This window comes from Centroberyx affinis, unplaced genomic scaffold (genome assembly GCF_046629955.1).
Source record: "Centroberyx affinis isolate AG114_WGS23_722 - 3 ecotype Tasmania unplaced genomic scaffold, CSIRO-AGI_Caff_v1 ptg002302l_1, whole genome shotgun sequence".
Classification (NCBI taxonomy): Eukaryota; Metazoa; Chordata; class Actinopteri; order Beryciformes; family Berycidae; genus Centroberyx; species Centroberyx affinis.
The window spans coordinates 24,296-35,000 of NW_027280575.1; the positions used below are offsets into that span (position 1 = coordinate 24,296).

At 42.0% G+C, this 10,705-nt stretch overlaps 1 protein-coding gene across 1 annotated transcript in view; it reads right to left on the bottom strand.

Moving 5' to 3' along the window:
• Positions 1-5,261: 5,261 nt before the first annotated feature.
• The window catches only part of mkln1 (muskelin 1, intracellular mediator containing kelch motifs), a 23,625-nt gene continuing 18,181 nt past the window's right edge, over positions 5,262-10,705 (bottom strand). Inside the window, exons 15-18 of the mRNA XM_071532986.1 lie at positions 10,001-10,140; positions 9,364-9,466; positions 8,244-8,298; positions 5,262-5,780 (exon numbers count right to left, since the gene is read on the bottom strand). Of these exons, the coding sequence (XP_071389087.1) occupies positions 5,659-5,780; positions 8,244-8,298; positions 9,364-9,466; positions 10,001-10,140 (420 nt within the window). The 3' untranslated portion in view covers positions 5,262-5,658. The remainder of the gene's footprint in view (positions 5,781-8,243; positions 8,299-9,363; positions 9,467-10,000; positions 10,141-10,705) is intronic.

Consider the following 10,705-nt stretch of genomic DNA (forward strand, 5'->3'; position numbering starts at 1 on the left):
CCAAAAAGCCGTGTGTCCCATTTTGGAAAATTGCTCCACACAAGACAATTGCATTGTTTAAAATGTTCAGGAAACTTTACAAATATTTAATCGCGAGCTTTACTTTGATTCCAGAAATCATTTTGTCAGGCGAGGTGCCGCATTTTTCTCATTTTGGAACGAAACTCTTCAAGTGGACGCTGTAAATAGAATGACATTTTACACTGTTGTGTTGTTGTTGTTGTTGTTGTTGTTGTTGTTGCTGATGCTGCAGGGGGTCGAGTCTTCTGACATTTTGAATCGCCCGACTCGACGTCAAAAAGCCCCACAGCTTTACCTGTGCACATTTCTAGTTTGTTTATTTTTTTCTATTCTGTTCTGCCAATCAACTGAATTTAAAAATTTTACTTCCCTTTCATTTAAAATTTAATATATATTTACATTCACCATCGGTCCAAAACATATACAAGCGAATCGATTTACCTTGGGCACCCCAATCCAACCTGATGTTTGTTTGTCCTTATTCTGTGTTTGTTTGTGTGTGTACAGTTTCACTTTTATTATACTTGTGCCATTTTCACCAAAGTACGTACCAGTATTTTTTGTATTTATGGTTTGTTTGCCGATGAAGGCGAACAACAGGGGTCTGACACACTGGAAGCTGTAAATTGTCAATCGCCTTGCTTTTTTTTTCTAATCAGGGCGGTCATGTTTTCTTATACCAGTTAAGATTTGCAAATAAAGGAAGTGTTTTCCCATCTGGCTCCAGAGTGTGTCTCTCATGTACAGATCATACTACAACTATCAGTGTTACAAATGCTCAGAGGTGGGGATTCAAGTCACATGACTTGGACTCAAGTCCCAGTTTTAATTGCTTGACAGTTGATTTGATTTGGGTTCTGGTGACTTGGGACTCACCTCTGACTTGAAAAGGTTTCTAAAGTCTTGACTTGAGATCTTGTGTTTGTGTAAATGACTCAGATTGAAAGTGATGAGATTTGTTCCAGCAGACGACTGAATTTAAATTCTGTTTTCTGAATTTGTATGGAATGATTGAATTTATTGAAGTTGAAACTGATTATAGAAATCAAACTCATGATGCTCTTACCAAGTTTTTGTCCTATTAAAACCATATTGCATTGAAAAGTCCTAGATATTTAGTTTTCTTTAAGATATTAAGTTGATACTGCACTCTTGATTTGTTCTGAATTGACTTGCTGTTCTACATTTAGACTTGAGACTTGACATTAATGACATGGACTTGACTTGGTGATCTACATTTAGACTTGAGACTTGTGCCTCAAGACTTGAGACTGACTTGGGACTCGACTTGGTCACACCTCTGCAAATGCCAAAAAGAAAAAGCCCACTAGGGGGCAGAAGGACCACTGAGGCAGCAATTAAGAAAACCTGAACAAAATACAATCTTTATTCGTTATGTACATTACATACAATGCGATACTACAAGGCTTTCTACACATTCACGGTATCCACAGAGTAGTGCTCACTGATCCAAGAGTACCAGCCTTTACTCCTGAGTCCCACCCAGGGGTTGGAAGAAGGGCGAGATGGAAAAAAAAAAAAAAAATGTAAAAATAACATTCCATCCAGCAAACGTGTCAAGGATATTTACCCTAAAATAGCAACAAAAAAAGTAGTATTTGGCATTGTGTTGTCTTTTTTTTTTTTTTTTTTTTTTACAAAGGTGCTTTCAATTGTTCTTTTTAAACACAGTTTTCTTCTGGCACAAAAAAATAAATCCTAAAGCAAGCATGATGAGCCCGAAGTGTTGTAAAAGCATCATAAATAACGATCCCTCCCACAGTAGACCCTTTTTCTTCTCTTTTTTTTTTTTGCTGAGCTAAATGCATCTTTTTTTTTTTTTTGCTCTGGTATATTTTTCTTATCAGAGAACCGTGTCCATTAATCAGGGCAGCAGAAGCATTGGGCAAAACGCACACAGACACAGGCACATTACAACACACACACACACACACACACACACACTCCATCATCCGCCTCCCCCCAACCAAAACACACAAGCGCACAAGAATGACTACCAAATAATCTGAGTAGTATTAAGCAACAGCAGCAGCTCTATCGCAAGAATTTGACTGAAATAAATCGGTTCAGGTGTTATTTTCCAGATTAATTCACCCGTCTGTCCCTGCTGACGCAAATCTGTCCTCACTAGCTTGAATCTGAATGGGGAAGTGACTGATCTGCCATGTCAGTGACAGAGAGAGATGTTTTACTGTGGCAGATTATGGAAATACCACCAGCGACGTGTTATTTACAGCGATGACGGGCACAGCGGTAATGTAGCTCGGTACAATCTGCAGCCGAAGTACCCATAATCACAGTAAAGAACGTCCTCGAAGGTAGTGTGTATAATGGTGCACTGTTTTCATCAAAGTAGAATAAATACATATGAATGAGAAAAGGCCAGGAGAAAGCAAGGAGGATCGTCCGCTAGTGCAGTACGGCTGTTAACGTGGATTTGATCAGTCAGGCTGCTCTGCTTGGCTGCAGAAAAAAACCAAGATGAATAAATGCAATAAGTGTAAAGAGCTTTCTATAAGGATGCCGTTCAAGCAGAGTCACATCAAGACTCGACTCACCGACAGCCTTATTTTCTTCCGCACTCTCACGGTTACAGATTTGGCAAATCCTCAAGTCAAAGTAGTGTTGAATGTGAAAGCTTAGTTTTCATAATTTGTCTCATCCAGAAAGTTACACAATTAATAAACAGAATTGTTCGTAAAAAAAAAAAAAAACAGAAAAGAAAAAAACAACTACCCAATCCTGCCTTCTTGTGAAATTGACCTAATGATTTTTGTCCGTCCTTAATGTTCTACAAGCTCACAGAGGGAAATATAGTGTTGATTCTGTGTATTACACACAAAATGTGTACAGATTCGGGTTAACAGTCGTAGCAAATATACTAGGAATGACTCATTATACTGAGAAACAAATCATATAGTGTTTTGCTGCATCACAGTTCTTCTACATGTAGGCTTGGGAGAGAGAATCGTCTCACATGTTGCTCTCAGTCTATCAGTACATACATGTTGCTTTTTTTTTTCTTTTTTCTGAAATTAACGATCGTAGTTTCACTCCTACTGAGAACCATGAAGCCTCTCAGCCGTGTTGCTCTCACATCACACAGCTGATCAAACAGACAGAGCAGAACTTCCTTGAGCGAGCGGTAAGCACTGAGGAGCGTGGACCCGAAATCCTCGACAGTGATTCGGTGACGGCGGAGGGAGCTCAGCAACGCTCACAACCAGACACAGCAAGCACAGTGACGCCATTACTGTGATTATATAGTGAGTAGGGAGACTCGCTGTAGCTGAGTCTGACCTTTGACCTCTCTGTGGAGGGGGCAAGAGAAAAGACTATTTCCCTATAGGCAGCGTCCCAAATTAATTTTCTGGCTCACCTGCCGCGGGCTGCTAAACAAAAAAAAGAAAAAATCACCCTGCTCCTTTTCAAAGCTATTTTTATACAGCACAAGTTACTGTGTGAGCAGATTTAGAGGTTTAAATGAAAACTTTCTCACTCACTTGTCTTGGCCTCACACCTGCTATGTGTCTCCACATGGGAAAAGAGAAACAGAAGTTTAGATGCTTCTGCTTTTGTGTAGAGAAGCACAACAGGCAGCCAATCAGGAGCCTTTGATTTTTGGATTTGATTTGATTGGGTTATGGTCAGAGAGAGTGGGTACGGTGGCCAGCAGGGACAAAGTTTGTACACAGTCAAAGACCAAAGACTGCGTATATGCCTGACCAAGGCATTAAAATGTTATCAAATCAAAAGTAGCAGCCAGAGTGGCAGGTGACCCTTACTGATTTATGTACTAAAGACAAAATTTTACTGGCATTTGGTGCTTGGCAGGTGTTAATTTCAGACCCTACCTATGAGGATCAATCAGGTATCACATTATTATTATCACCTAGATGGAAATAACAAGCCTTTCAATGATGAACGCAGGCAAACTCTACCAGGCTCGTCGCGTCACTGTGGTTTCTGCATGGCGCTCCCTCCAGACAGAGACAGAAGGTTGAATGCGGCCGCTGGAGCCACTAAGATGGAGAACGACTGGTCTGCTCAGGTTGGATATTAGAGACCGAGAGCAGCCGAGGTGAGAGCATAGCCTGCCACTACAGACAGGCTCGTGTTTTAACTAAATCCACCTGACGCATGCGAGAGTCAATCGATTTCGTTACTGAATTAGCCAAATCAGAGCCAGCTCTGTCTGTACAAACATCAAACCCCCGTCTACTACAGGAAATAATTCAGGTGGACACTTGGGATTTTAAAGAAGGAAAAAAAAGAAAATCTTATCCACCAACACGTCACGTTAAGAGACATCCTGGCATCACACCAGGACAGACAGACCGACAACTCTGTTTCCCACTGTAATTTTCATTACAACTGGATTATTGGCACCGGCAGGCTCAATTCACACACACACTAATATATAAGTATATATAGATATATATATTAAACTTTATGTCTTAGGATCATTCCTCTATTGTTTCTACAACACTATTAAAATTGTTGACGCCGTATGCATCTGCATAGGCGTCGTTATCATAAATAGGGGCGTGTGTTACGGGGCAAAGCAAGCAAACCAAGGCATGAAAGCAGGGGTTTCATGTCAAGAACCCCCAAATAAATACACAATAAGCCACAGACTCCCTTAAGATTGAATGAGGGACGCCCATCTGTGAGGATTTTTGTTGTTGGATATGATTTGGTAATCCCGTAGCTGGGGAGAGTGAAACCTCTGATGAGAAAGGATCCCTGCATCATTCTCACACTGTCCTACCTTGAAATGAATGAAATAACAGTGAAACCAAACTATTCCTCAGCACCTAAAGGACCACCGGGGGTCTCCAAACCTCACTTTGGGAACCGCCGACCTGTTTTAAATACAACTTCACCACACGCAAGCCTGAAAAGGACGTCTCTCCTCATCTAAACAAGTGGATGAATGCCTGTGCCTGTGGTGGAAGGTGTGTGCAAGTTTGTTGTTTGTGTGTGTGTGTGTCGGTATGAAGTGCAAATCCAAGACAAAAAATCATTATAAAAAGAAAAATCAAATAGTGAAGAATACAGACATTAAGCGACAAATGTCGGCAAACATTGCGTGCAAATCGTCTTTTTTTTTTTTTTTTTTTTGCGTAAACCTTCTGGGAAAATCAAGTCAAAAATGAACAACAAAAGCAACGTTTGGCAGAGTTCAGAGGTTCGTCGCACGCTCCAGGAAATCGTCAAAGAAAAAAAAAAAAAAAAAAGGATATCAGGCCTTGAAGGAAAAAGAACAAAAACACACCGCCTCAGGTCGCCATGGAGATTCGCTCAAATCCAAATAACACAGTGTTGTTCAGTCGCGCCCCGCCCGACCATCCACAGCCCCGAACCTGTGTGTGTTTACTGTTTACGGCCCGCATTCTGTTGTTGTTGTTGTTGTTGTTGTTTCAGACGAGTTTAATCCCATGAGCAGGGTTCAGGTATAGAAAAATAACTCGCCTCTCTCTCACTCTCTCTCTCTCTCTCCAATCAGAGAGTCCCGTCGGGCGCGTGGGCGGGTGTTGAGTCAGCTGGAAGGGTGGCGGGGTGGGGCGGGGTGCGGTTGACTGGCTGGGGCGGAGGGGGGTAGAGTGGGCGGGGCTACAGGGTGATGAGGTCCACCAGGTTGCCCTTGGGTGGCGTCATGCTGTCCGGGAAGAAGTTGACGAGCGTGTCGAAGAGCTGCGTCCGCTGGGCGTACGTCTGGTCCACGTCTGAGAAACCTGAGAGAGAGAGAGAGAGGGAGGGAGGGAGAGAGAGAGAGAGACAGAGAGAGAGAGAGAGAGGGGGGGGGGGGGGGGGGGGGAAGTGAGTGGGTGGAGAGGAGAAAGAATGAGAGGGAAAGAGGCAGACAAAGATAGAGCGAGGTAGAAAACAAAGAGAGAGACAGAGAGAGAGACAGAGAGAGGGAGAGACAGAGAGAGAGAGAGAGAGACAGAGCGAGGGAGAGAGAGAGACAGAGCAAGGGAGAGAGAGAGAGAGAGAGGAAAAGGGAAAGAGGAAAGTGAGTGGGTGGAGAGAAGAGAGAGAATGAGAGGGAAAGAGGCAGACAAAGAGAGAGCGAGACAGAGAGACAGACAGAGAGAGAGACAGAGAGAGAGACAGATAGAGACACAGACAGACAGAGAGAGAGAGAGAGAGAGAGAGAGAGAGAGAGAGAGACAGAGCAAGGGAGAGAGAGAGAGAGAGAGACAGAGCAAGGGAGAGAGAGAGAGAAAGAGAGAGAGAGAGAGAGAGGAAAAGGGAAAGGGAAAGAGGAAAGTGAGTGGGTGGAGAGAAGAGAGAGAATGAGAGGGAAAGAGGCAGACAAAGAGAAAGCGAGGCAGAAAACAAAGAGAGAGAGAGACAGAGCAAGAGAGAGAGAGACAGAGCAAGAGAGAGAGAGACGGAGAGAGAGAGCGAGAGAGAGAGACACAGACAGACAGAGAGAGAGACAGAGAGAGAGAGAGAGACACAGACAGAGAGTGGGTGGGTGGTGAACAGCTGATTTCCAGCAGGAAGGTATGGTGCTATAGATAGCAGAAGGTCAGGAAAACATACATCATCCAAAAAAACCATGTGGAGGACTTGCATAATGTGTTTCTACTGATAGAATCCATCTCGGTTTACACCGACAGACTCGAGGCCTCATGATTTGTTTTCACTGGTCTTTCATTCAGTGGCATTAATGTGTAAATGTGAATTAATCTGAATTTGTCAGTAGCCATCCTAGTGTGAATGTTACTGCAGCCGTCAGGGAGAAACATCTCACTGTCATTTTTTATGTGTATCTACTTTCCCTCAACCTGCCTCGCCTACTTCTACTTCAGTTAGTGATTTCCTACACTTCCCAGAATGCCTCTCAACAATCCTCAGAGAACGTACTTGAACTTGCTGCATGCGGTACACGTAGGCAGAGAGAGCGATAACGATAGCGATAGCATCATTAGAGCAATTTTTCCAGTTGAGAAATAGTGTGAGTCACGCTCCTTACGGAAAACACAGCCTGTCTTCATGCTGCATTGCATTCTGGTCTATTGAGGCTGCTGTCGGTGGAGAAATTGGTCTCTCTGCCTCTTCTATGATGGATTTCCCCCGGTACGATTGCTGGTTTAGATCGCTGAAACATTTTCTGCTATGTGATGTGACGTTGTTTACGTTTGGTCAGTTATAAGAAAAAATACATCAAAAAAAATAAGCCCAGGAATGCAAAGTACATCACCAAAAGCTATTTTTAATAAATATTTAAGTGTTCTAGGGTGGATTTTTCCTTTGATGTTACTTTTTTACGCTTTGCTCTCCAGCCTAAACTTCTATTCTTTGCTGCTGCAATGACCCAATTTCCCCTCAGACATCAGTAAAGCTGATCTAATATTATCTTAAAAGCTGTGTTCCAGACTGAGGTATCCACCATTTGACAAAAGTGACTCCTGCACTTAGAAAATAATTGACAGCACAAAATCCAAACAAATTATGATATTTTGCCAAGGACAGCAGGAGTCAGGCAGTCCTCGGTTTTGAAAATGACGATACTTTTACACACTGGATCCTCTATATTTTACAGATATTGAGCGCTGAAGTTTAGGTAATCCTTTTAACTAAATCAAACTAAAAAAAACTTCTCTTTTCAGCTTAGCTTTTAAATAGCCTTCATTTTAACTGTTTCTCTTCAGGATCCCAACAGAGCTGACATGGGCAAGTACGAATTTTCATTGGTCTTGTCCGGGTAATGCTTACTTGTGCATGAGTGAACACTATGTGTGGGGGGGCAGAGCTTTACCCTGTATGATTCTCATCCATCTGTGGATGGTGAGGTTTTTGACCAAGAGGAGAATCTATGATTCTCGTTTGCCTTGGGCAGTGAGATCTGACGTAAATATCAGATCAAGAGTAGAATCAGGAAGGACAGGGGGAAACAAAATTACAGAAAAACATATGGGTTCACTCACAATGTGCATCTAAAAGTGGGAGTATTTGTTGTGTTCTTTTATCTTTCTATTTTACTTGATTTGATTATTTTAATGCAATGCATTTTGCTTGTTCTTTTATATGAATTGTATCTTTTTATCTGTCTTTTATCTACCTTCTATTGATGTAAAGCACTTTGAGCTGCATGTTGTGTATGAAAGGTGCTATACAAATAAAGGTTATTATTATTAAATGTAGATGTAGTGGGTTTTGGGAGTGGGCTCGGATCAGGCTCTTACCCAGAGGGATGAAGTCGGAGCTGGACTTGAAGAGCGCAGAGGGCAGGAGCTGGAACTGAAGCACACAAACACAAACGCCCCGAGTCACTTTAACATTCAACACTGCAGAACAAACAGTCAGACAGCAGATTAGCTGGCTGCAGCGGACGGGCATGCAGACGCGGGCTGAATATTTCTTCCTTGTCGAGGAGTTTCAGATCTCAAGTCCATCTGGGAAGTGGGAGGTTATAAATCTCAGCTGCAGCTCTGCTCATGATGCTACTTTTACATTATTCACAAGCTTAGACAGGTTTGACGTTCACCTCCCTCTCTCTCCATCTCTATACCTGTCTCTCTAGCTCTCTCATCCCCCCCTCTGGCTCTCGGTTTACCTCTCTCCATCTCCGCCTCTCTCTTCCCCTTTCCACCCCTCTCTTAAAAATTCAAAATCCCAAATCTCTCTCTCTCTCTCTACCTCTGTCTATTTTTACCCCATCTATATTTCTCTTCTCTAACTCTCTCTTTATCTCTCAATTTACCTCCCTTCCTGTCTTTCTTGGCCTCTCTCACTCTCTCCCCTCCTACATGTCTGTCTGTTTGGTTTTTTTTTACCTCCCTCTCTCTCGCTCCCAGTCAAGGTTATTACAGTAAGATAAAAAAAATAATATGAATACTAGGTGTTCTGTGTTCTGCTGTAAACTGAAATAAAAATAAAAACTTTGTGAAAAAATTAAAACTGAACTAAGACTATCTTTTCTGCTGGCAAAACTAAATAAAATAAATGAAATAAAATAAAAATAGGCCTATAGGTGAGATGTTTTTAATTTTCCTCTTTGTTTACGTGCAAGAGAGTTAATTTTGAGACGGTAATTTTGGCTATTTTTTACTGAATTCTGACTGAAAAATGTATGTAAATAAATTTTTAAAAGAATTAAGGATTTATTGTTTGTATTACATAATACCTGTTGCAAACATACCAAAAATACCACCACTACCAAAAATACTAAAAACTAAACTAAAACTACCAAAGCCAAATTGTAAACCAACTAAAACTGAACTGAAATTGAAATAAAAACTGAAAACCATCTAAAAATAAAAACTAATGAGAAGTCCTGTGCTACAGCAGCTCTGCTCCCAGCACCTCTTTGGTCTCGTCCGGGTCGGTGTGGTCCACAGTCAGCGACAGGTCGTTCTGCAGGTACTTCAGGGCGCTGAGCGGCTCCGACTGGGCTTTCTCCTCAAACCTGACCGTCCCAAACACAGACAGCAAAACGTCAAACACACTGTGGGGCTGCAGTAGCATGAACTGACCACTAGATGGCAGCATGAGTACAGCAATCACATCCTCAAGCTTCAGTAGTCAGGTTTCCCACCCTGGCCCTGTTGTAATATTCCAGGACTTTTCCAGGACTTTTCCAGGACTTTTCCAGGACTTTCCACAACTAAGTCGGAGAGCTTCCATGACCTAAACATTGTTTTTTAGCTCAGAAAAGTTCTAAAAAAGGATCAACAATCTGGTTTCCACTGCAGTTGGGCTGCTGCAGAGAAAAACAGCACAAAACCTCCATCTACTGCAATAAATGTGTGAAACAAGTTGTAAAACACATTCAGGTATATTCCTGTAAAGTGACCCGTTTGTAAAAATCCCTGATATTCCCTGACTTCCCCAGAGAATTTAACAAATTCCCTGACTTGCCATGTCTGGAAGTGGCACATGTTAAGATGTCATGAAATTGTTTTGGGAGAACTGGTGTGGTCCTACTAAAAAAACAACAGACCTGTATTTCCTGATGAGGTATCTGCAGTGGCGCAGCAGGTACTCCTTGGAGGGCCGACACAGTTTGAGGGACCAGAAGTCATCCAGACGCATCTTGGGAGAACAAGACTTCCCCGGGTTTCCACCGAACAGGTAATGCACCTGGAGACACACGGGACAGAGGCAACACACACTGAGGTCACACTTTACTTGGGACAGTCCAGTGATGATGCTCAGCTTACTATCAAGTGACTACAATGTTACATTACATCGGACGCTCCAAATAAAGTGTTACCCACACTGCTACCACTAAATACACAGTGAACTATCCAAACCAAACTAATTACACACTAAACTAACCAAACTAAATTCAATTTGTGATGTCCTATTATGTGGCGATTTTAGGTTCCACGGTTAATTATCATAGAATTCATATAGAAAAATAGTAAAATAATTTTGTTCCCCCAAATAATCAAGACTAATAACCAGGATTTATAATGGTGACTCTAACATCAAGCGAGATAACTGGGTTTATCATTTCGGCCATCATTTTGTGTGTCCCTGGCCTGCTTTTGTATTTATTTTCCAACTTTGAAAGAACCAAAAGGTCCTAAAGAGTCTGACTTTAAAATACTCCCTTCCTCTGATCTTGTTTTTTCATTTTCACGAGGGAAAAAAAATCTAATTTTAAAAGCTTATTTTACAGAACACAGCTGCGTAAATGAAG